General features: G+C 44.3%; 2 protein-coding genes across 6 annotated transcripts in view; both read left to right on the top strand.

The window, feature by feature from the left end:
* ndrg3a (ndrg family member 3a) overlaps positions 1 to 17,454 on the top strand; it is a 45,622-nt gene extending 28,168 nt beyond the window's left edge. For 2 of the 4 annotated variants that reach the window (XM_031567384.2, XM_031567386.2), the window contains 15 exons: positions 2,762 to 2,867; positions 3,367 to 3,487; positions 7,016 to 7,078; positions 7,624 to 7,684; positions 11,025 to 11,111; positions 11,444 to 11,500; positions 11,807 to 11,910; positions 12,044 to 12,109; positions 12,208 to 12,259; positions 12,461 to 12,508; positions 12,695 to 12,730; positions 13,236 to 13,287; positions 13,589 to 13,606; positions 15,375 to 15,413; positions 15,889 to 17,454. In XM_031567384.2, coding sequence (XP_031423244.1) covers positions 2,762 to 2,867; positions 3,367 to 3,487; positions 7,016 to 7,078; positions 7,624 to 7,684; positions 11,025 to 11,111; positions 11,444 to 11,500; positions 11,807 to 11,910; positions 12,044 to 12,109; positions 12,208 to 12,259; positions 12,461 to 12,508; positions 12,695 to 12,730; positions 13,236 to 13,287; positions 13,589 to 13,606; positions 15,375 to 15,413; positions 15,889 to 16,058 — 1,080 coding nt within the window. In that variant the 3' untranslated portion in view covers positions 16,059 to 17,454. The remainder of the gene's footprint in view (positions 1 to 2,761; positions 2,868 to 3,366; positions 3,488 to 7,015; positions 7,079 to 7,623; positions 7,685 to 11,024; positions 11,112 to 11,443; positions 11,501 to 11,806; positions 11,911 to 12,043; positions 12,110 to 12,207; positions 12,260 to 12,460; positions 12,509 to 12,694; positions 12,731 to 13,235; positions 13,288 to 13,588; positions 13,607 to 15,374; positions 15,414 to 15,888) is intronic. The other 2 variants (XM_031567385.2, XM_042707771.1) reach the window with 2 other exon arrangements.
* Positions 17,455 to 18,625: 1,171 nt separating this feature from the next.
* sla2a (Src like adaptor 2a) lies at positions 18,626 to 24,795 on the top strand. 2 transcript variants are annotated; one of them, XM_031567088.1, is made up of 8 exons: positions 18,626 to 18,775; positions 19,871 to 20,001; positions 20,104 to 20,203; positions 20,517 to 20,603; positions 22,477 to 22,580; positions 22,976 to 23,122; positions 23,582 to 23,714; positions 23,964 to 24,795. In XM_031567088.1, exons 2-8 carry the CDS (start codon positions 19,917 to 19,919, stop codon positions 24,091 to 24,093), a joined length of 786 nt encoding a protein of 261 aa, XP_031422948.1. In that variant the 5' UTR covers positions 18,626 to 18,775; positions 19,871 to 19,916; the 3' UTR covers positions 24,094 to 24,795. The 2 variants fall into 2 exon arrangements, with proteins under 2 accessions (XP_031422948.1, XP_031422947.1); XM_031567087.1 differs by having other exon boundaries at positions 19,836 to 20,001.
* The last annotated feature ends 476 nt before the right edge of the window (positions 24,796 to 25,271 follow it).

Genomic DNA, 25,271 nt, shown 5'->3' with positions numbered 1-25,271 from the left:
TCTGCTTAACACATGGATACATAAAAAACGCATACACAAACCACCCTGTTTCGATGTATGCACAGTAAACACACACACAAGTATGCATGCACGTACGTATATGCACACATGCACACACACGTACACACACACACACACTGCAGCAACCATCTATGAGATGGAGGGCCTCTGCATTATCATGTCTGCAGCTCCAGTGTTGTTAGTCTGTAATAACCTGCCACTCCTCTGAACAGCCCTGGTTTATTGATGAGCTCTGGGACCCTGCAGGCGATGCTTGGCCCACCCGTCCCACTCCCTCTCTCTCTCGCTCTCTCTCTCTCTCTCTCTCTCTCTCTCTCACTCATTTTCTCTCTCTCCCTCTCTCTTGCCCTTCATCTCTTTCTTTCCTCCCTTTCAATCTCTTGTTCTCTTCCCATCCCCCGCTCATTTTTCTCTCACCAGCTCTCTTTCTCTCTTCCTGTATCTCACACTGATTTTTCTCTCTCTCTCTCTCTCTCTGTCTCTCTCTTTCTCTGGCCCGCCTTGCTTCTATTCATATCTTTACCTTGTCCTGTCCTGTCAGCAGACTGGTCATGTGATTGTGACGCCATCAGTGTTTGGGAAATGCTAATGGCTATGGGCTCTGTCACTGAGCAGGGTGAGCCTCCACCCTCCCAGATTTTGCCGCATCACTTCCTGTCTTGAGGTCACTTCTGAAGGTGCCCCAGTGCACATAATGGGCTGGGCCTAGCGCCAATCAATTGTAACGAGATCAATCACTCCAGTGCAGATGAAGTATTTTAGAGCCACACTGAATGATTTTTTTTCTGTTTTGTTTCCTGTTGTTCATTTTGCTCCATTTGTCCCATTTGAAGGATTTTTTTGTCTGTCTGGTCCAAATGACTTGAGGAATTTAGTAGGTTTCTCTGTTTCTCATCCTCGTTTATTTAGAACATACCACAGCAGGTGTCCAACATCTGTTTGTGCTTTTGTGCCTGTGTGTGTGTGTGTGTGTGTGTGTGTGTGTGTGTGTGTGTGTGTGTGTGTGTGTGTGTGTGTGTGTGTGTGTGTGTGTGTGTGTGTTTTTGTGTGTGAGTTTTGGCATTCTTTGGGCTCAGAGCAGCTCTTTTTCCGCAGTCACTCCTCCAGGAGGAGAGTGTGTGTGTGTGTGTGTGTGTGTGTGTGTGTGTTGAGATAGCCATGGATGAAGAACTATTCCAGTCTTAGCCTCCCTCAGAGTCTTTGTCAGTCTCTCCGCCTAGGGTTATTTGTGCATCACTGCCCAGCATCTCCTGAGTCAGCTGGTCTCTGGCATTACTGGAAGATGTTATATGGATGGGCATTTCCTCATGCATGCACACACACACACACACACACACACACGCACGCACGCACACACACACACACACACACACACATTCAAACACTCAGAGATCTTACTCATTATTTTATTCCTTTTATAAAGGAAAACGTGATTACAGTGCCTCTGATGCGTTTGAACAGTATCATATGTTCCACCTGTATGGTATATGTGTATATTCTGTGTGTTTCCAGTTGTTCCTATGAGAGCACTGTTATATACTATTATATGCATTGTATATTTCCCATTACACTCAGCCCGAGATGATGTATGCATATGGTTTTCCATAAGGGGCGTTTTCTGGTGTAAATCTTGCTGCTTGCCAGATGAGTCACTATACTGCTGATCTGCCGCAGTACTCCCTCTTAGGAAGTGAGGCTCCACTGTCTTCCATTAGACCAACAGCAGCGACCCCAGATCAGTGATGGAGGGACAGAGATAGGCCTCGTATGGGAGAGATGTGAGAGATAGGAGAGAGAGAGGAACGAACTTGTGTGTGCCACGATGATCTTCTGCTCAGATTACCTTCTGTGGGTTGTTCTGAAACGTGTGTTTCACAGTGATTCTCACTCAAGATCAAGATGAAGCAGGACCACAGCAGTGAGGTTATCGCTCGGCTGACTGGGGGTTAGCAGGGATGAACTGGGTCTTCATGGCCAGACTATTGGCAGGGTCTTCAGGTGGGGCTGGGTGCAGCGTTTGTATCGCTAGATTGTTGGGGTTGAGCTGGATTTGGTGTGTTGGTGGGGGTTTATAAGCTAATCTGGACCCTCAGTGCTGGGTGGCTCGAAGGAGGTTGTGTTATGCTGTAGTGCTGGGTTGCTGGGGGGTGGGTGAAGTTTGGGATACTGAGTTGTTGCTGGGCTGGGTGCTCCCTGTTGGGTTGTTGGTACTGGGCTGGGTTTATAGCGTTGGGTTTTAGCCGGGTGCTGTATCGATCCTGGCAGATGGCCCGTGGGAGCTCCGCTCCTGACTCACCCAGACAGCCGTGTTACGCTCCTCCCTCCTGTCCTCCAGAGTCCACAAGCACAGACGCCTCACTCTCTCACTCTCTCACTCTCTCACTCTCTCACTCTCCTCTGTGCTCATCAGCTGCCGAGAAACCCCCACTGGATTGGCTGGGTTACTAGTCATGACAAGTTGTGTGTCTGTGTGAATGTCCCTTGTACGACGCTTTGGACAAAAGCGTCTGCTAAATGACTAAATGTAAAATGTACCATTGAGACAGGAGATGTGTCTTGTGTGTGTGTGGTTTTGTTTCCTTTTGTAATAGAATAGTCAGAGCGAAAGAGTTTTTTCATATACTGTACTCAGTTCAGATCGCGTGTGTGTTCACTTTTGTGTGTACGAGTGTGTAAGAGTGTGTGGTTCAGTACAACCACCTGCTGACCTGTCTGTGTCCCACTGTGTGTTTGCTTGTAGGAGCATGACATTGAGACTCCCCACGGCATGCTTCATGTGACCATGAGAGGCGTACCCAAGGGCAACCGGCCCGTTATTCTCACCTACCATGACATCGGCCTCAACCGTGAGTACTGGAATACTGAGCCCTCAAAAGCCTGCACAGTCACAACGTTACTACAGCTTTACATCAGGGGGTACTCCAAGAACATGGTTTAGTGACAAACCTGGGTAGGTGAACTCAGACTACGTGGTAAACCTCCTAAAAAAGAGCCTGGTGGCTTTGTTTTTCTAGGGAAAGTTCTTCAATCATAGATATACTACAGTTACAGTTTAAGGTTAACCATTTACTCTGAGTCAACTTACCCAGGTTTGTCACTTGGAATTCCCCCAGGTGTTCGGTAAGTTTGATACAGTATAGTATACAATATAGAATTTTGTCTGAATCCATTAAATAACTTCATAACACACTACACTACACACCTCACACACACACACACACACACACACACACACACACAAAACACATAAATATTAGTGTAAAAAAATGTTGGTCAACAATTGGCTTGTTTGAAGTGTATGTATATTGTTTTATGCATATGTCTGTTCATGTTGTCTATGTGCAGATAAGTCGTGCTTCAACACGCTGTTTAACTATGAGGACATGCAGGAGATCATGCATCACTTTGCTGTGGTGCACGTGGACGCCCCAGGCCAGCAGGACACGGCGCCTCCGTTCCCCACCGGGTGAGCAGCTGCTCTGGGCCCCCCAGCGTGGACAGTGGACACGTACTCCTTCCTGTCCTAGCGAGCTCCATGTCCTCTCTGTCCTCTGTCTTCTATGTTCTGTCTCTATGGGCCCTAATTTCATTGGCAGGCAACGAGCGAAGCAGTCAACAAAATGGCGCAAGCTATCGTGTGGCATGTGGGAGCATTGCGCTGACCCACCCATGTTTGCACTTAGGATCTTGCTCATGGTATTGAATTAGCGAAATGGTTTTTCAAAGTTATTAAATTAGCTCCAGTTCACACGTGGCGGCCTTTGCTCATTGCTCGTTCATTTGCTTGCTGCCTGGCAACGAAATTAGGGCACTATGTGTTATCGCTGTCTCTTTTTTTACTAGCCTTTATTTGAAAGGATAGTGGAGAACAGGCAGGGATTGAGTGATGACCAGTCACTGTTTCTCTTGTCCACACAATACCACCTCTCCCTCTGTGTCTCTTCCTCTTCCTCTCGCTCTGTGTCTCTTCCTCTTCCTCTCGCTCTGTGTCTCTTCCTCTCCCTCTGTGTATCTTCCTCTTCCTCTCCCTCTGTGTATCTTCCTCTTCCTCTCCCTCTGTGTCTCTTCCTCTTCCTCTCGCTCTGTGTCTCTTCCTCTTCCTCTCGCTCTGTGTCTCTTCCTCTTCCTCTCGCTCTGTGTCTCTTCCTCTCCCTCTGTGTATCTTCCTCTTCCTCTCCCTCTGTGTCTCTTCCTCTTCCTCTCGCTCTGTGTCTCTTCCTCTTCCTCTCGCTCTGTGTCTCTTCCTCTCCCTCTGTGTCTCTTCCTCTTCCTCTCGCTCTGTGTCTCTTCCTCTCCCTCTGTGTCTCTTCCTCTTCCTCTCGCTCTGTGTCTCTTCCTCTTCCTCTCGCTCTGTGTCTCTTCCTCTCCCTCTGTGTCTCTTCCTCTTCCTCTCGCTCTGTGTCTCTTCCTCTTCCTCTCCCTCTGTGTCTCTTCCTCTCGCTCTCGCTCTGTGTCTCTTCCTCTCCCTCTGTGTCTCTTCCTCTTCCTCTGTGTCTCTTCCTCTCCCTCTGTGTCTCTTCCTCTCGCTCTGTGTCTCTTCCTCTTCCTCTGTGTCTCTTCCTCTTCCTCTCACTCTGTGTATCTTCCTCTTCCTCTCGCTCTGTGTCTCTTCCTCTTCCTCTCGCTCTGTGTCTCTTCCTCTTCCTCTCGCTCTGTGTCTCTTCCTCTTCCTCTGTGTCTCTTCCTCTTCCTCTCCCTCTGTGTCTCTTCCTCTCGCTCTGTGTCTCTTCCTCTTCCTCTCGCTCTGTGTATCTTCCTCTTCCTCTCGCTCTGTGTCTCTTCCTCTTCCTCTCGCTCTGTGTCTCTTCCTCTTCCTCTGTGTCTCTTCCTCTCCCTCTGTGTCTCTTCCTCTTCCTCTCGCTCTGTGTCTCTTCCTCTTCCTCTCGCTCTGTGTCTCTCCCTCTCCCTCTGTGTCTCTTCCTCTTCCTCTCGCTCTGTGTCTCTTCCTCTTCCTCTCGCTCTGTGTATCTTCCTCTTCCTCTGTGTCTCTTCCTCTCCCTCTGTGTCTCTTCCTCTTCCTCTCGCTCTGTGTCTCTTCCTCTTCCTCTCGCTCTGTGTCTCTTCCTCTCGCTCTGTGTATCTTCCTCTTCCTCTCCCTCTGTGTCTCTTCCTCTTCCCCCACTCTGTGTCTCTTCCTCTTCCTCTCCCTCTGTGTCTCTTCCTCTTCCTCTCGCTCTGTGTATCTTCCTCTTCCTCTCGCTCTGTGTCTCTTCCTCTTCCTCTCGCTCTGTGTCTCTTCCTCTCGCTCTGTGTCTCTTCCTCTTCCTCTGTGTCTCTTCCTCTCCCTCTGTGTCTCTTCCTCTTCCTCTCGCTCTGTGTCTCTTCCTCTTCCTCTCGCTCTGTGTCTCTCCCTCTCCCTCTGTGTCTCTCTCTCTCGCTCTGTGTATCTTCCTCTTCCTCTGTGTCTCTTCCTCTCCCTCTGTGTCTCTTCCTCTTCCTCTCGCTCTGTGTCTCTTCCTCTTCCTCTCGCTCTGTGTCTCTTCCTCTCGCTCTGTGTCTCTCCCTCTCCCTCTGTGTCTCTCTCTCTCGCTCTGTGTATCTTCCTCTTCCTCTCCCTCTGTGTCTCTTCCTCTGTGTCTCTTCCTCTTCCCCCACTCTGTGTCTCTTCCTCTTCCTCTCACTCTGTGTCTCTTCCTCTTCCTCTCGCTCTGTGTCTCTTCCTCTCGCTCTGTGTCTCTTCCTCTTCCTCTCGCTCTGTGTCTCTTCCTCTCCCTCTGTGTCTCTTCCTCTGTGTCTCTTCCTCTTCCTCTCCCTCTGTGTCTCTTCCTCTTCCTCTCCCTCTGTTTCTCTTCCTCTCCCTCTGTGTCTCTTCCTCTTCCTCTCCCTCTGTGTCTCTTCCTCTTCCTCTCCCTCTGTGTATCTTCCTCTTCCTCTCCCCCTGGTCCATTCTGTCCACTCAGTCCCTTCCCTCTGCTCTGTCCCCCTCCGTGTCACCATCACAGAGGTGGAGAAGGAGTCCTCATCGAATTCGTCTCGATTCATTTACTCTTTTCGTTGGGCTACGTCTTCTCCATCACCTCTGCATTCGTCCCTATCCATCTGTCCTTTTCCTGTGTTTTTTTTTCTCCCTTTTCCCTCCATCTATTCTGTGTCCAATGCAACCTGGAGCACAGGGATTTAGGGCCACTCCCTCCAATGTAACCTAATTAGACTGGATGAGCATTGGATACAATATGTCCTCACCACGCTGAACGCTGTGGGATACATTTCAAGACAACGAGAGTTTATGACAAGCGCTCAGAAATAGAAAGGAGCCAACGGGTGCGTTCAATGCGTCTGTGGGGGAGCGTGGGTGCAGGAGGAATCTCCACAGGATTGGATGAAGCAGATTGGATGAGTCAGACTGTTAGCTTGTTATACACAAACACACACACACACATACACAAACACACACACACACACACACACACACACACACACACACACACACACACACACACACACACACACACAGGAGAAAGCCATCCGCTCCCAGCCCGTGGAGAATAGGATAAATTACAGTACACACTGAAAGGGTCAGGACCCATAGTGGTGCAGCCTCTGATGCCTCGGGTTCTCTTTGGACGTGTTAGAACATTATAACACGGCTCATAATGACGAGGCCCATAGACTTCCCACGCAAATCAACAAGTAGGCTCCATGCTGCAAGGCCACCGTCATTGTTTCATGTAGTTTGGGTATCTGTATATCAGACAGTATGTGTGTTTCTATGTCTGTGGAGGTGCCCATAGATCTTATTCAGTCATATAACTTTGTTATTGACAAAGCTAACTTTGCAATTTTAATAGTGACACAATGTGTATGTGGGTGTCTTCAAATTTCCCAACTGTCTGGTCTCTGTCAGATCTGTCCATACCATTCTCTGCTCTCTGCTTTCTGTACACAAAACATGAAATCTGTCTGTGTGTGTGTGCGTGGGCGTGTGCGTGTGTGTGTGCGCGTGTGTGTGCGCATGTGTGTGTGTGTGTGTGTGCGTGCGTGCGTGTGTCCACAGGTACCTGTACCCCACCATGGATGAGCTGGCAGAGATGCTGCCATCTGTATTGACTCACCTGAGGTGAGTGTGAGAGCCAGTCCTCTCTGACAGCACAGCACAGCAGGCCTCCTCATTATAACCCCCCCCCTGCCCTGTGGGGTCACAGGCCCAGAGTTCACGTCACACAGACCATGACACGACCCCCACAGAGGAGACAGCTGAGGGTTGGGGCTCTGTTTGTGCACAATAACATGAGCACATATTGCTGTGCCAATAACACAATGTTTGCAACTGACTTCATTGATTCAAATTGTCCAAAGTCATAAATGCCATCAAACCAAAACTAGTGACCTTTGCCGCCTCTGTCTGGGTGTTGACACCTCCATGATAGGGTGTATGCTGACATTAGCTGAATGTCAATATGAGCCCCCGCGCAGTGGCCGTAGTCATAACCGAAACCACAACCACCCCAATCACTAAGACTTACAGCATTCGGGTTGAGCCTCTCTCTCTCTCTCTCTTTCTCTCTGGTTGTAGGAATCTGTCTTAACTTAATGCACATTGTGTTTACTGAGGTTGCTTGTGTGTGTGTGTGTGTGTGTTTGTCCCTTTTCTGCTGTCCACAGGCTTAGCAGTGTGATTGGGATCGGTGTTGGGGCAGGAGCATACATCCTAAGCCGATTCGCTGTGAGTCCAATCATCCCTCACATTGCTCAGACACACAGTTTGCTCACATAATGCAGTTCTACAGTCTAAATGCATAGTTTAGTGTTTAGTATCTCAGGAATTAGGAGTCAGGAATTTTTTGTGACTTGAATGAACCTAATGTGCCCCCGGAATCAGGATTATTTAATAGCTCGTTTAAAAAGAGTGCTGAGTGTCGAGATGGCTGGCCTCTATGCAGTACAACATGACAGAGGAATTCACACATTAGGATTAATTGGTCTCTGACCCATAATCTCTCTCACTCTCTCTCTCTCTCTCTCTCTCTCTCTCTCTCTCTCTCTGTCTCTCTGGCTACACCTCATATGTACTCTTATAAACTTATTATAGACAGCAGTGAGTCAGTTGATAAATGCCCAAAAGGGATAGATATTGATATGTCATCTGTTTCAAGAAATCTATGCTAATATGCTAACTCTTAACTAAATGCAAGTTCCGACATGTATTCAAACTAATGTGCCTACAGCTTGAAGGCATTTCCTGAATTGCACATATTGCTTTGCTGAATATGCAGCTTAGCATAATTATTGGGTGTTAAAGTCATTATATTTCATCAGCCATTTATCACTGTCTGCTGTCTGGAGCTACACACACACACACACACACACACACACACACTAGGGATGCAGCGGCACAGTGGGCCCACGGTTCGGAATGTATCATGTTTTTTGGGCCACAGTACAGTTTCGTTATCTTTATTTTTAAGAAGAAAAAAAAACACCCTTTAAACAATTAAGAATTAAACTATTTATTTTGCCTCTAGACAAATAAAACGTGCAGCATGACTGACAAGGCCTGGTTTCTGTCGTTACTACAGTGAGGTAGCTTTCACTTGCTCTGGAGGTCCAACTATCAGTGGAGAGAGTTAGATAGGGTGTCTCTGGGGTGTCCATTTTTTTTACTTTTAATTTATCTCTGTGATGTTTCATAGATCTTTACAAATGTGTGTGGGAGGGGACATTGTGACACGGTTGACTTTTCCATCAGGTGACATAATCCCGCGTCAGTAACCGTCGAATAGGGCTGCAAATCTGCTTTCGATATTACCTCTGCCAAGGTTTTTGGATGCGAGATGTGGCATTGCAAGAAGAGGCATTTGGCCTTGGTGGAGGTCTGCACTCCCTGAGTGCCCTTCTAGTTTCTTTGTTTTGTTTTGTTTTTCATTTGTCACAAATTGTTGTTGGAAGGCAACAGCGAGAGACGAGTAGACTCTCCTTGCTCCGCCTGGGATGGGGCCGAGTGATGGGACGTCATGTTAGAACTGTTTCCACTCGAATAGCCAACAGTGGCAAACCAATGCGTGCAGACTCTACTTTGTTTACAGTCTTCTTATCCTGGTCATTGTATTGAACGTTGAATCCAAAATGTTCCCACACAACAGATCCGAAAGACGCAGTTCCTTTCCAAATTTGCTTCTCTCTGGCTAGGTAGCGTTTGCCACGGTCAAGTTGGAGCTGAGATCATTTTGATTTTAGTTTCCCCTCTCGTCTCCAGCTCCTCCAGCACGTTTTGAAAATGATAAGGAATTGACAGGCGTACTGTAATACCGCGGCTCACATGTGTGTATTAAACCATAAGGGCCGTACTGAACGCTTCGACAAAATAAAACGTGTACCGTTGCATCCCTAACAAACAAACACACACACACACACACACACACACACACACACACACACACACACACACACACACACACACACACACACACACACACACACACACACACAGGTATTTTTAGTGTCTTTCTGTCATACAGTTTCAGAGATACCAGACTTCCCAGCGTGTCTGGCTCTGTCAGTATCTATTCCTCAATCTCCTTAGTTCCTTCTCTCTCCTCCTGATATGTATTACAGGTCTTTTAAAAATCTTTACATTTCACACAATATCTGAAACCTGTCACTCAAACGGAAAAACCCCACACCAAATATGCAAAACTATAAGCAAATTCTCAGTCTTTCACTCAATTTTCAGTTTTATAAAACACTTTTTGCAAAACATTACACACATAGCACACATCAGAAATGTAATGCACTCTACCCTACTCTACTCTACTCTCCTCTCCTCTCCTCTCCTCTCCTCTCCTCTCCTCTCCTCTCCACTCCTCTACTCTACTCTACTCTACTCTACTCTACCATACCCTACCCTACTCTACTCTACTCTACTCTACTCTACTCTACTCTACTCTGCTCTGCTCTACTCTACTCTACTCTACTCTACTCTACTCTACCATACTCTACTCTACTCTACTCTACTCTACTCTACTTCACTCTACTCTACTCTACTCTACTCTCCTCTCCTCTCCTCTCCTCTCCTCTCCTCTCCTCTCCTCTCCTCTCCTCTCCTCTCCTCTCCACTCCTCTACTCTACTCTACTTCACTCTACTCTACTCTACTCTACTCTACTCTACTCTACTCTACCATACTCTACTCTACTCTACTCTACTCTACTCTACTTCACTCTACTCTACTCTACTCTATTCTGCTCTGCTCTGCTCTACTGTACTCTAAGTCTTTGTTGTTTTTACACAAATGTTTTTATACTATGTTCGGCACCCTAAATGACCTAGCATTTTTGTGTGCTAGACAAAAAATTACAAAAAAAAAAGTACTCTATTTGTGTGTTTATATATTCAGTCTATTGTAACTGGTCTTAGCAGATTGTTCTATGAAGTGCACTGTAACTGTAAGGAGGAACTGAGGAAGGGAGGGAGGGGGATATCTGCTGAAAGATTGATACAGCAGAGGAAAGGATGAGTGCTATGGAGAGTAAAGCTAGAGAAGAGGCGTTTACCTCCCCCCTCTCCCTCTTCTCCTCTCTATCTCTCCCTCTATATGTTTTTACAAATGGGTAAGCCTATCACATAAATGACAGCTATATATTCTCATATATTTACATATACATATATATATATATGTAACAAACATGGAGATTCGGAGAGCAGCAGCTAAATTACCTGAAGGTAATACAATGTACCCAAGGCCTCTGTCCAGCAGAATCATTTATGGCTGAACCACTGGTTTTCCACCTGGGCTGCAGCATGATCATAAATATTGGTTTAAATAAGCAATCTGTAAGCAAGAGGAGCTAGAGGAGGCATCGTGACTGTGTGGTCCAGGGCAGGCCTGCAGTACATAAGGCACCATCTCCATGTATATTTCATGTGCTTAGTGACTAATGTTCTCTCTCTCTCTCTCTCTCTCTCTCTCTCTCTCTCTCTCTCTCTCTCTCTCTCTCTCTCCCTCTACCTATATCTCTCCCTGCCCCTCTCTCTCTTTCTCTCTCTCTCTCTCCCTGTCTGGTGCAGCTCAACCATCCCTCTCTTGTTGAGGGTCTGGTGCTCATCAATGTGGACTCTTGTGCGGAGGGCTGGATTGACTGGGCTGCCTCTAAGGTAAACTGAGATGAGACGCTCTTGATGGGCAACTCAGTGAGGGTGTATGGGTGTAACCTCCTCTATTTACTGCAGTGCAGCTTCGAAAGATTTTACAGATTTATACTTCATCAATACTGTACATGAACATGTCCAACAGGGAGACTATTAGCAGATACAATACAGCAGAATGGTCAAATAACACTTGACTTGCAGCCAACAGAGGAAAAACACCACGGTGAAGACTACTGAAAGGATGGTTAGAGTTAGAATTAGTCTAGGAGGCCTTTTTGAATGAGTGTTATTTTGGAGATGTGAGTGGATGCACTCTAACAGTTCTTTTATCTCCGCAGCTCTCTGGCTGGACCAGCAGCGTTGTGGACAACGTGATGGCCCACCACTTCAGCACCGTGAGTACAGCAGCCTCCTCCTCTACCCACGGCGCATTATATCTGAAGGATGAGTTTTCCCATCCAGTCTGCTTTCATTTAATATCGGCCTCATTCTTTGTGTAGTTCTATTCTGGAACATGTCCCCACGGCCCGTTTCGGTAATTCTGATTGTGTCCAGCTCTTGTCTATTGGACAAGACAATTGGTCTACAGTCTTTTATGGGGAAAAATAGAGATGTTGATAACAATATGTCCAAGTTTTATAAAGGAGATATTTAATCATTTAGAATTCTAAGTGTTTGCGTAATTGGTCTGACCTCCTCAGGATGAGCTGACGGACAACCTGGAGCTCATCCAGACCTACCGCCTCCACATTTCCCAGGACATCAACCAGGACAACCTGGGCCTCTTCTGCGGCTCCTACAGCAGGTAATGACTCATTGGGCCACCCCTTGCCACTCTCCCACACAACCCGTGGCTATCCTCCCATCTCTGCCCCTTAGGGAAATCATGGCTCAGTGTGTTAATGAAGCTAGTCTAAATGGCGTGTTGCTTCTTGCAGCCGCCGTGACCTGGGCGTTGAGAGGCCAACTGTGGGACTCAACGAGGATACTGTGAACACACTGACGTAAGTGGGACCTTTGAACTCTGAACTCTGAATACTGCAACAGAGGTATATGACTGTGTGGTGGATGTTGTTCTTCATTTGTGACCTTTGCCATACAGTGTCCCCGCTCTGCTGGTGGTGGGGGATACATCTCCTGCTGTTGAGGCTGTGGTAAGTCCCATGATTCGTTACTGATTCACTGTGCCAGTAAGTACATTCACTTTGCACCATATGCATTACAAAAGACCTTTAACTCTAAAATGAATGATGCCTCGGCCCTGAAGAGAGGAAGGGGGGGGATCAAGGTGGCTTCTGTAGAAGTAAGATGGTATGATTTTCACTGCAACTCAAATCTTTCCTGTGACTGCATAGGTGGAGTGTAACTCAAGGTTAAACCCAACCAAAACCACCCTGCTGAAGGTGAGAATTTTTTTTTCCACCAAACATTCTGTATGTGTCATGTCTTTTAGCGAGTCAATCGGCATGCTTTAATTTACACTAACGCCTTAACACGCATACAGTTCCTTTTGTGTCATTTGTATTCATGAGGTCCATCGTGGTATTAACGCTCTGCTCTCCTCCCCTCTGCGTTTTCCCTCTGAGCAGATGGCTGACTGTGGTGGTCTGCCCCAGGTTGTGCAGGTGGGTAGTCATCAGCTCTATATTGTTTACTTGCAGTTTCTAAATGTGAGATGTTGCATATAAAACGTGTAAGTAATTACACCATTGGCTGTTTTTATAGTTGTAATGAAATTACAGGCCAATGTAATGGTTATTAGTATTTAAAGGGGAGTTGCCAAACCTTGGGGGAAACATTCTGCATACTTGGTTCTCAGTCACTAAAAACCAAACATGAATTCACCGCATTTTGAAAAAAGGAAGAACATGTTCTGGAAACTTACCCAGTCAAGATTAGAATCAGTGTGTTGGCCCTCAACCACATCAATTTAAAGAAGTTATATTTCCACTCAGGTTTTGGTTAAGATAGCAGTATGGTGCTTTTCCGTGAGAACGCCTGAGTCTGAAATTCTTAGTTACCAAAATACATCTGGGACATACTGAACCATTACAAAAATATAAGCCACTTAATTGTTTGGGGATGCAGTTGTTGAGGTTGATTTAATTTTTTCTTCTCCTTCTGCTACAGCCTGGTAAACTGGCCGAGGCCTTCAAATATTTTGTCCAGGGAATGGGCTACAGTAAGTAAAAAAAAACTTTCATTTGCTTTCCAAAAAAACTCTCAAAGCTTGTTTAGTGTAGCATTTTTATAGAGACTGCATTTCTTTAGCCAAACAGGATTTCTTTCCTGATGAAGTGAGTTGAATTACGATTCGTGTGAAAAGGGAGCACTGCTTTTGAAGCAATTTCCCTCAGTCTTTGTCAGCCAAGGCAATGAAAAGCCTTGGAGCACAGCCAGCAGTGCACTAATAGGATAGTGCTGTTTGTCACTCCTATCACGGAGTCTGGAGCCTCTAACTCTGTTTCCTTTCGTCTCTGCAGTGGTCCATAGCCCCAGCTGTAAGTAGGAGCGGTACCATGTTTCCTAGCATGACTTGCATCTAAGCTCTGTAGAGGGTGTGCTGTGTTTGTTTGCCTGTTGCCTCTCTTGTATGAAACACACATGTAAGATGTCATTTTCCTTGAGATAAAGCGTTGTGTTGTAGTCCTATGGTCTCGTCCATAGCCTAAATTGAATTGGTACATTCAAAAAGCAACACAATGCGCATGTGTGCCAAATCTACAAGGACCATCACATCTGCACTGTTGTAATGTACTTAATGTTTGTAATATCAGGCTGTGAAGTATCTTTAAAGGCATCATGCAAATAGATGATGCTGGAATGATAAGTATGGTATGAATTATTTTTTATTTGTTCCTGCACACAAGCAAGTGTTGAATGGTTGAATGGTGAATGCAAATGTTGCGCTCCCTGTATAAATCATTCCCTTTCCCATGGCTGCCCTCCATTTGGATAGACGCTCAAAGGTCTGGGGGGGGGGGGGGTGCTAGAGGGGGGGGTTAGGGGTGCTAGAGGGGGGGGGGGTGGTTAGGGGTGCTAGAGGGGGGGGTGGTTAGGGGTGCTAGAGGGGGGGGTGGTTAGGGGTGCTAGAGGGGGGGGGGGGGGTTAGGGGTGCTAGAGGGGGGGGGGGAGGGGGAGAGAGAAGAATAAAGCCTCCAGGGTGAGGACTCTGCTGGAGAAATGTCAGCAGAGGATTAATGAAGGCTAGAGGCTGGCATCAATGCACACATACAAAGGTTCTTCTAAAAAGGAGCCTGAAGCCTACCCTCCAACAAATAAAAAGTCCTCATTACATATAACGTATAACTTAAGGTATTATAAAGTGTTTGTGTTTAAAAGTGTTCATTTTCTCTTTTTGTAATAACTTCCTTTCAGTCCATAATACTGACTGAGAAGTGTAGGTATAATCAGAGATGTGATGGTATCATGTTATCATCACATCACATGCCAACTTAAAAGTCAATTAGAATTATACACATGGCATGTCTCTTTTGCCACTTCTAAAATGATACTGACAAAATAACTAACTAAAAGGAACAAGCTGTTTTTAGAGAAAGTCATAGCTGTAGGAACCATCGCCTTGCTATATTTCCACTAGTAGCAGCCGTTTCTGATTCATGCTGATTCAGCTTATTTGTCAGTCACAGAGCCGTGAGAATTTCATTTTTCGCATTCATCTCTGCTGAATTTCATTTTGAGTGAAATTAGCCACTGCAATTCAGTTCTCTAATTTCCTTTAGCAAGCAGGAGTGTGCAAATGTTAAAAGTTATATATTATAATTATTTATAATAATTATAATAATTCTTTAAGAAACTTTTAAGAAAAGGAAATACGTTTAATGGAATTTACTATCTGTGTAACACTAGTGCTTTGGCCAAAGTCATTGACCTATAAGTGAAAAGTTTGACTTCCTTACTAGGCTGATATTGATAGTCTGAGGGACTCCAGTTAAATGTGGCCCTTTGCTAGTAAGGCCCTGTATAGTAAAAAAGGACCTGATATTTCCGCTTACCTGTAACTGCCTTTGACAGAAGACCTTCATAATTTATCTGAAATGACTCCTGCCCACTATTTTCTCAGACACACACACACACACACACACACACACACACACACACACACAGGTACACACATCCTGTGGTGTTTGTTTCCCTTCTTCACAATATGTCAGTAAAGTTGCCCCTGTCTTCATCTCATTTTCTCTCCATCACTGTCTCTCCCTTCCTCCATTGTCTGAACTTACTCCATCTCTCCAATGCAAACAGTCTCCTCTGGACTGTTCAGCCACCTCAGCAACGAATCAGGTACAAGCAGGCACCTTAATCAGGCCAATCAGATTATTGCTGGCTTCCCTGCTTCCTATTCAATCATTCAACCCTTTTAGATGTGCAAGTGTGTTTATCTATTTGTTTCTATATACCCTTTATCTTTTTACTTTTAGTTTTTAGTCTTTGGGGACTTTACGTTTTAGATGTCGGGATGGTGTACATATCTGTGTCAACCGCAAGGATTAAAGTTGATGCTGTTGTGTTAGTGTTCCTGTTCTTTTGTTTGCATGCTCAGTATTTATTGCTGGCTGCTGGATGTTTTACAGGCTCTTCCAGAAAGAGTGTTTTACTGATGGTATGAAATACTAATGGATCTCTCTCCCAACTCTTTCTTTGTTTGTCTCTCTTTGTTCCCTCCGTCTATCTCTCCCTGCCTCTCTCTCTCTCTCTCTCTCTCTCTCTCTCTCTCTCTCTCCCTTTCTTCTTCTCTCTCCCCCTCTCCGTCTCTCAGTGGCAACTGCTGGTATGACGCGTCTGGGTCGCTCCCGCACCACCTCCTCCTCCAGCATCGCCTCCATGGACAGCAGTCGCGTGCGCAGCCTCAACAGCCCCCTGGACGGCCCCGGCGCTGGGTGCCTGGACAACCAAAGCAGGCCCCAGACCATGGAGGTCTCCTGCTAGGCCTCCCCCCTCCCCTCTCCCCTCAGTGGGCAGAGCTCTGTCCTGGGTCCCCCTCCTCCCCACCATTTCAATCGGTTGTGTGTCCCCTCTTCCCCTGGTCCCCTGGTCCCCAATGGCAAGGGTCTATGTAATGTGATGAAACCTATAATATTCCGTAAATGCGTACAGATATGACTATATACACGTTAGCTCTTTGCACACAAATTCATGGGACTGGTAGAAGAATAACATAAAAACGTGTATATATATAGAGAGAGAGAGTATATATATATATATATATATATATATATATATATACATATTTATATATATGCACACTCACACATGTATACACATGCATACACACACACACACACCCACACACACACCCACACACACAAACAAACAAACAAACAAACACGCACACACACAAAGGGTCTTAAGTTATGTGCTTTTTTCCACCAAATAATTCCATGTCTGATTATCCATTACTGTCTGCATGTCTTATGTGTCAGTCAGTCGTCATTTATGGCTGTGTTTTTTAAATGTGTTTTTAAACGTTCTTTTTTTATTTACATCTGTGTTGTCCAACCTTTTAAGACTTGGTGTTCTTTTTTTGTTGTCAGTTTGCCCTCAGATTTTGTTCATTGTGATTATCCTTTCAACAGTCACTGTATTTTAAGGAAACGCACTCAATGAAATAGGGCCAGGCGATGCACATATGTAGACATGTTTTTAAATGAGCATTTTACATGGTTGACACACACAAGTTTATTTCTGTGACAAAATAAATGTAACAAGCTTCTTTTTGACAAGTACATGTCTTCTATTTGCTAGCAACACGTAAGCATACGATCGCCATAGTTACCAATGTGCTGCATTTCCTGTTCTGCACTGTAAAATTACTGCTCTGATTATTTCACTGAAAAACTAAGAATGTTCTTGAGCTGCTGTATTTTAAGTGTAACACTACCCTAGACAGTCGTGGTATCTTTAACATGGCCCAACAGGGGCATGTACAAGCGCCTTGTAACTGTGACACTACAGCCTGAACTGGAGCACATCACAACAAGCTACTGTGTGTGGAATGTATGTTTTCATTGCAGATGTCAACAAATAACATCTAGGCAAAAATAGTCCCATAATATCAGTTGGCTAACGTCATGTTGCATTCTACTCCTCACATCACTGGCTGATTCCTTTGCCATCACAGGCGTCAGTCGCTCTGTCTGTTCCAGATTGTGCTGCTTTTATTTATCAATCAAATACAGCTGTGTCTCTGAAGTGGATGTACAAGAGGAAAAGTCACCTAGATGAGCGTGTAGCAAATGTGTGTGACCAGTGATGCTTCTCACTGTCTGCTTGTTTGACTCATTTATACTGTACTTACTACTGAATAAAAGCTAGGCCATGGAAATGCCTCCTGTGTTTTTGTCCATAGAATCACATTTCCATGTATCCATTACAATGTCTGGAAATTACTCTTGAGGCGCTTGTTATTAACAGCAGACTATGGTCTCTCTGCTTGACATAAACTTGAATTAAAGTTCAATTATAATCATTACTGAAGCACCTACACCACTGGAGTCTCAATCAACACTGACCTGCAAGAAGTAGCATCACACTTGATGGTCATAACACATTTTGGTGTTGCTATGCAATACAGCATTACATTATTTTCACAGGTATTCACACTTCAGCCTTTAGCTAGGGGCCCAATCACGAGTACTGTCCCCACCTGTACTGTATGCACTAGCCCATAGTAAATGGAGCAGTGGTGGTTGTGATACATGGAGAAGTTGTTCCGCAGTTCTAAAGATAAAAAGATCTCTGCAGGTTACCATGGCAAAACAAGTTTTACGAAAAAGGAATAAGTGATGACTAGATTAAGAGTCCCTAGAGTCTCTCTTCCTCTCACACACACATACACAGACTCTCACTTACAGACTCAAACACACACTCCTGTTTCATAGCGGAAGCTTGAAAAAAGTCACTAAGTTTCCAACCACAAGTTATTTTGAACAACCACAGAACTCTTAGGGGACGGCAGCTATTTTTAGACACCCGCTTAAAATAAAGTTTCAACCCAGCAGCACAGCTGACAGGAGATCACTGAAGATAAAATAATACTCTGACCAACTGATTTGGACAAAATTCCCTCCCCCATATCACCTCCAGCCATGCCTGTGTGTGTGAGAATATGGACCTGTGATTTGCTTAGCCACTCACTTTTGGGAGATTATCCATGCAAGAATATGAATGCAAAGAATAGCTTTAGCTTTGGCTGTTTTTTCTCAAACCCAGTTTCAGGGCCTAATGACGCACTTAGTAAACATCTGTTTTTGTGCCCAGGCTTGTACAAACAGTAGTAGTAGTAGGAGTTGTCCTTTTATATGTCTTAACTTTTCTTTTAAATATAATGTGTGAAAGAAGCATGCAGAGAGGATGTGAATGTTTGATACAGAGACATGTCAGTATCCGTCACGCCACTGTCGGAGGTTTGCTCTCAGTTCAGGAAGCTGCTTCACAGCCGAGTGACAAAACTGACACACAAGAGACGTCCAGCCACACATCAGAGCCTCCACGGCCAAAGCTGCACACAGACTGTAGCTAACCTGATGCGCGATAACGCTCGCAATCTTTCTGTGGCAACACACAGTATCTGGTGAACTACTCAATGTTTGACCCTTGGTATGTAAAAGATGACCTGATCCTACCAGAGGGACAGTCAGTCAAGAGTGAGTATGAACTTTGATTCTATGTTCTCATTTGGTCCAGCACCATGGTTCTCTGACTACTTGTTCTGTAGCAGTGCTGCTAAGCTTTCTGACAATAATCATGTACATTGGTTTTGCAATACTAGAGGTATGGAGGTCTTGCGTGGAAAAGTAAACAAAATATGTACATCAGAAGATTAGGATGAGCTGCAGCAGTCATGAGCATGGTTGGATTTGCAAACTCATGGCCAAGAATAGATATGCATTGTGAGAATCAAACACTGAGTAACTTGCAGTTTTATGATTTATTTTAGAAAATACGAAGATTGAACTAGTGTTCTAGTTTATATCTATGACTGTTAATGTTTATTCCAACAGACATGTACATAGAAATATTATAGAGAGTATGACATGTTTTCTATAAGTTTGCTTCTTTTTCTTGGGCAATTAATTTGACTTAACATGAAACATTTCAGTGAGACACAAGACAAAGGTTCCTATTTTCACTAAAGAAGTACATTCAGGAAGTTGTCATTTCACACCTAGGGTCTTACTGTGGTTGATAAACATCCTTTGGACTAGTTCACTGTTAACTCTATGCAGGATACAGAACAAATTCAGTGTGGCAGCTCTATATTAATAGGCATGTTCCTGAAAAATGGACAAATAAACACACAAACACACACACACACACACACATAGAATACTGTTAACTTAGCTTGCCAAATGTCTGTATAAATCATATATGTACATATTTCAAGTTCAAGTTTCAAGAGTTTTTATTTGTCACATACAACGAATGTAGTGAAATGTAAAAGGGTCTACGCTCCACACTGTGCAAAAATAAAATAAAATAAATAAATAAAAATAAGTAGTACTATATTTGATAACAGTGTGTTAACACGCATAATAATGGCCCATTTCAAATACAGTAATAAGGAGAAAAATGTGTTTTATATATGGCGTATCTTGCATGTTGAAAGGCAATATTCCATTTTGGTATGAAATATGTATGCAGGCTCTTTATCACAGATTTATCATGCAAGGATTGTACATTGTGATTTCTATATGCTTTTTACAGACCTTTTCCATATGGGTTATACTATTCCCATACAGTAAAGAGGCACGTGTAGGCATCCACACAGCACAACAGAAGAACATCATGGGACATCTGCCCAGCAAACGCAGGCGGCCATCCAGCACTACCAGTACAGCAGACCCAGCCGGCTCTGAACATATAAACACAGGTCAGATAGAGCGCTGTCTTTCAGAGGACTACAATCTTAAATTACTCTGTGATTCTTGTGATTCTTAACAGTGACCATTTTATTTTATGTTTCCTTTTTCAGCTGGTCAAACCTGCATGACAGTGGCACTTAACAATTTCCCCCGGGAAGGGCCTGCAGCTAACACTGTCTGCATGGGTGACAGGCTAACCATTATATCAGAGTGAGTAGACTATCAATCTCAAGCAGACAAACTTTGAATTAAAACTGTGTTATTCTTAGAGCCCCCACTTAGTAGCTATTGACATGTGAGTGTGTGTGTGTGTGTGTGTGTGTGTGTGTGTGTGTGTGTGTGTGTGTGTGTGTGTGTGTGTGTGTGTGTTTGTGTGTGTGTGTGTGTGTGTGTGTGTGTGTGTGTGTGTGTGTGTGTGTGTGTGTGTGTGTGTGTGTGTGTGTGTGTGTGTTTGTGTGTGTGTGTGTGTGTGTGTGTGTGTGTGTGTGTGTGTGTGTGTGTGTGTGTGTGTGTGTGTACACAGTGCTGGCGATATGTGGAAGGTGAAGGTGGGGTCAACAGGCAAAGACGGCTACATCCCCAAAACTTATGTCGCCAAAGTGATGAACAAGTAAGTACCTCATGACACTCTCCCCGTGATACAGACATGGCACTCTCTCTGTCTCACTGCAATCTATCTGTCTCACTGCACTCTCTCTGTCTCACTGCACTCTCTCTGTCTCAAGGAACTCTCTCTGTCTCAAGGAACTCTCTCTGTCTCACGGCACTCTCTCTGTCTCACTGCACTCTCTCTCTCTGTCTCAAGGAACTCTCTCTGTCTCACTGCACTCTCTCTCTCTGTCTCACTGCACTCTCTCTGTCTCACGGCACTCTCTCTCTCTGTCTCAAGGAACTCTCTCTGTCTCAAGGAACTCTCTCTGTCTCAAGGAACTCTCTCTGTCTCACGGCACTCTCTCTGTCTCACGGCACTCTCTCTGTCTCACTGCACTCTCTCTCTCTGTCTCACTGCACTCTCTCTCTCTGTCTCAAGGAACTCTCTCTGTCTCAAGGAACTCTCTCTGTCTCACTGCACTCTCTCTCTCTGTCTCAAGGAACTCTCTCTGTCTCAAGGAACTCTCTCTGTCTCACGGCACTCTCTCTGTCTCACTGCACTCTCTCTCTCTGTCTCAAGGAACTCTCTCTGTCTCAAGGAACTCTCTCTGTCTCACGGCACTCTCTCTCTCTGTCTCACTGCACTCTCTCTCTCTGTCTCAAGGAACTCTCTCTGTCTCACGGCACTCTCTCTGTCTCATGGCACTCTCTCTGTCTCACGGCACTCTCTCTGTCTCACGGCACTCTCTCTGCCGCACTGCTCAGAAGGGCCTGTGGGAGGTGGGAGTTTAACACATATGTATATGGTTTCTCAAGTGTGTGTGTGTGTGTGTTTGTGCACGTATGTGTGTGTGGGTGTCACATATGGTTAGCTTTCTTCTCAGTGTCTGACAACGAAACACTTACATTTACATTTAGTCATTTAGCAGACGCTTTTGTCCAAAGCGACGCACAAGGAAGAGAACAGTCAGGCTACGAGCATTAGAACTCTGGTGTAACAATAAATACTACTTTACATAGGAAATAAGAAAAATTAAATAGAACAGAAAAAGAAGTGCAGGAATGTAACCACTGTAAGTGCAAGTTAAGCACTAGTTGAAGTGCCAGTTTAGGAAGGGAAGTGCTCTCTGAAGAGTTGGGTCTTCAAAAGCTTCTTGAAAGTAGAGAGGGACACCCCTGCTCTGGTAGTGCTGGGAAGTTCGTTCCACCACCGTGGAACTACAAATAAGAATAGTCTGGATTGCCGTACTTGCACAGACGGCAGAGCCAAACGGCGCTCACTAGACGAGCGCAGCATCCTGGGTGTAACATTTGCCCTTACAAGAGCATTTAGGTAGGTGGGAGCAGAATCAGAAATCACTCTTTAGGCAAGCATAAGTGACTTGAACTTAATGCGAGCAGCTACAGGCAGCCAGTGGAGCTCAATGAGTAGCAGGGTGACGTGTGCCCTCTTCGGTTGGTTGAATACCAGACGCGCCGCCGCGTTCTGGATCATCTGTAGTGGTTTCACCACGCAAGCCGGCAGGCCCGTTAGGAGGGCGTTGCAGTAGTCAACTTATGGTAAATAAGTGTATTATTTGTAGGGTAAGGAAGGAAACATTATGCACTTGTCTGACAAAAGTCTATATAAGTTATGATGTTAGATGATCATATGCATGAAGACATTTCAAAGACATTTATCATAATTCAGTGAAACTGTGAACTTCAAAATATGCTAAAAATGTAAGCCTATGTAATGCCTGCATTTGACATGATAATTAAGTTATAAACAATATAAATAACTGGATGTAAGTGTTAGGAAACTTCTCATTAAACCTACACTGATATTTGTTTAAGGTGTGATATTCCCTGAAACATACTGGAGCATTCTCTGTGTTTCATGTCTTCTGCAGATGGCAGTATGAAGGGATTACCAGAGCAAAGGCAGAGGAGCTTCTACTGAGACCCCAGAACCAGTCAGGCTCATATTTGGTCCGCCAGAGTCAGACTTGCAAAGGTCAGTCAGTATGAGCTCACAGCCAGGGGGTTCTATCATCTATCATCTATCATCAGCTGAATATTTATAGTGTAAATCAGTATCTGTATAAATCAGTAATCTGTATAGTTCAGTCTATATTTGTATTGATTTTGTTTTATACTTTTCAACTGCACTGAGTCTGAGAGCTGCTACCTCAATTTCGTTGTACTTGTGCAATGACAAATAAAGATATTCTATTCTATTCTATCATCTTACTGAACTGATATCAGTTTCACATAATGCATATTTTATGCCTCTATTTTGAACAAAGTAAAAATTAAGTGTTTTCTTTCATTCTCACCATTGAATGCACTATTGATGAAAAATGAAATTCAAGTGTGACTTAATATCTTCATCCATCGTTTCACACACAGGCACCTATTCACTGTCGGTAGTGCAAGGACAAGCCTCAGCCCTCAGAGTCAAGCACTATCGTATCCATAGCCTGTCTAACGGCTGGTTCTACATATTCACCACCCACACATTTCCCTCCATTGGCCGACTGGTCGACCACTACTCAGGTGAGTGAAGCTGCTATCTGGATGGCTTTAGTGTGTAAGACGTAAACTCCATGCTCATTCTTATTGATTTAGAGATCATCAATTTTTGCCTTGGAGCTATTAGGAAAAGCTATCATTAAAAGCTACTATAAAAAAACTTCATATATTTGTGTTGCATCTGTAGAGGGTTAACCCTTGTTCATCTATAGAGGGTAAACCTTTTTTCATCTATAGAGGGTAAACCTCTTGTCATCTATAGAGGGTAAACCCTCGTTCATCTACAGAGGGTAAACCTTGGTTCATCGATAGAGGGTAAACCCTCGTTCATCTATAGAGGGTAAACCCTTGTTAATCTGTAGAGGGTAAACCCTCGTTCATCTGTAGAGGGTAAACCCTCGTTCATCTATACAGAGTAAACCTTGAAATGAGGCTGAGGAATTAGTAAAAACATCCAAAAATGTCATGTTGTTATTCATGCAGATTCCTCAGATGGATTATGCTGCTTGCTGACAAAGCCTTGCCACGTCGAGGGCTCCTTCATCATCAGCACAGTACCCATACCATCCCCTGTGTTTGTCAGAAAACCTACCTTTAACTGGAAGAGAGCTAAAAGGTACAGTACATCTGTGCCTCTGGTTTCACAACCAAATGTTCAGTGATGAAACGGTTATTTTGTATATAATGTGATACAATCTAGGGTGATGTCACTTACTTTAATGTGTAATGTAGGATTTTAATTGTTGACATGCTGCTGCCTGTTATCTTGCTATCTTGACTGTTAGTGTTCACAGTGGGAACAGCAAAGACTAGTATAATGTTGGCAACCAACCCCTGACGTCGTGTCGTGGTTATGTTTCCTCAGATCCATGATATTTCATAAGAAGGAGGCGAGGGAGGAGCCAGAGGACAGCCCTTTCAGTGAGGGACTGCGAGAGGCCATGAACTCCTATCTCTTCACGTCTCAGGAAGAGACACTGGACAGTGAAGACTGACACAGCACACGTCAGCAATTAGGAGTTACCTTTTGGCAGACTGCTCCACAGTTACTGGACATTTTCTTCTGAAGATGTGATAGATGTACTACATAATACTATCCAAAGTGACTTTTTGACTCCTTGCACTTTTTGAGTTTGCACAAAGTAAATGGACACAGACATGCTGTCGGTGCAATTCTCCTACAGCGGAGGTTTAAGATGAATCTTTGGCGTTCCCTGTGGACATTTGTAAGAACCCATTATCCTTATGGTTTCAACCGGATTCTCCTGGATTTTCCTGGATTTTCCTTGCATTGTGTAACATAAAATATAATGTAAGTCTAATCAGCAGTCTGTCTATAGTGTGATACTGGTGTTGATTAGACAATATTATTATACCATTATACCAGCTCTTTCCAATGTCGCCTTACTGTATTGTGTACCATATGTTACTATGCTGCAAGTTGCATTATCCTAAATAGGCTTAGAAATTAGAGTTCCAAAAGAATGTAGATACATATTTACACATTTACCCCCACCTCAGCCTCTGTCTATATTGATTTTCAGGGTGGATCATTTTCAGGGTAAATACTCATCGTGTTTGTTTTTTGCAAATGTTTATTTATTCAAGAGACTGCCTGTTTAGTTGTTAACAGCCTGCTGAATTGTTCAAAATAAGATGCAAATTACCTTGGTATAAAACTCCCAGGACTGGCCACATATTATATCTATTCTATTTTCATTTTAAATGTTTCGCTGGGATTTCATGATGTGTTTCAAAGTACTATGCTTTCACAGCTTTAAGCAGGCCTACTTTTACAGCACTTCCAGTTTTAGCGCCTCCTGGTGGTACATTCGTTATGAAGCCTAGTAAACACTAGGTTTACATGCTTCCTCTGTTATTCTCCCGGAAAGGATAGACGTCTCATTTCGTTAGATGCTCTAAGAGGAACCGAAGAACGAGGAGAGAGGAGCGAGGTCCTTTAAGTGAGGAAACAGAGGAGCATCCTTACAAGAAAAATTGGAATGCGTGCCGTGCCGTACCCCCCCCCCCCCCCCATTCACACTTGTCCGCCTACACTTTCAAATCATAAGATGCAGTTTATGAACAAAATTATCAGTCAAACATCAAAACATCTTCATGTGCTTGAATTGTTATCCAGTATACCAATTTTAACGAAACAATATGATTCTGT

Source organism: Clupea harengus, chromosome 5 (genome assembly GCF_900700415.2).
Source record: "Clupea harengus chromosome 5, Ch_v2.0.2, whole genome shotgun sequence".
Taxonomy (NCBI): Eukaryota; Metazoa; Chordata; class Actinopteri; order Clupeiformes; family Clupeidae; genus Clupea; species Clupea harengus.
The sequence above is the reverse complement of the archived record's forward strand: the minus strand, read 5'-3'. Positions and strand labels throughout refer to the sequence as shown.

Bases quoted from the DNA above. Each gene is read 5' to 3' on its own strand.
- sla2a (XM_031567088.1), top strand. From the start codon at position 19,917: ATGGGACATCTGCCCAGCAAACGCAGGCGGCCATCCAGCACTACCAGT. The intron at 20,604-22,476 runs GTAAGTACCTCA...TGTCTTCTGCAG, and splicing joins GTCGCCAAAGTGATGAACAA to ATGGCAGTATGAAGGGATTA. The intron at 22,581-22,975 runs GTCAGTCAGTAT...TTTCACACACAG, and splicing joins CCAGAGTCAGACTTGCAAAG to GCACCTATTCACTGTCGGTA.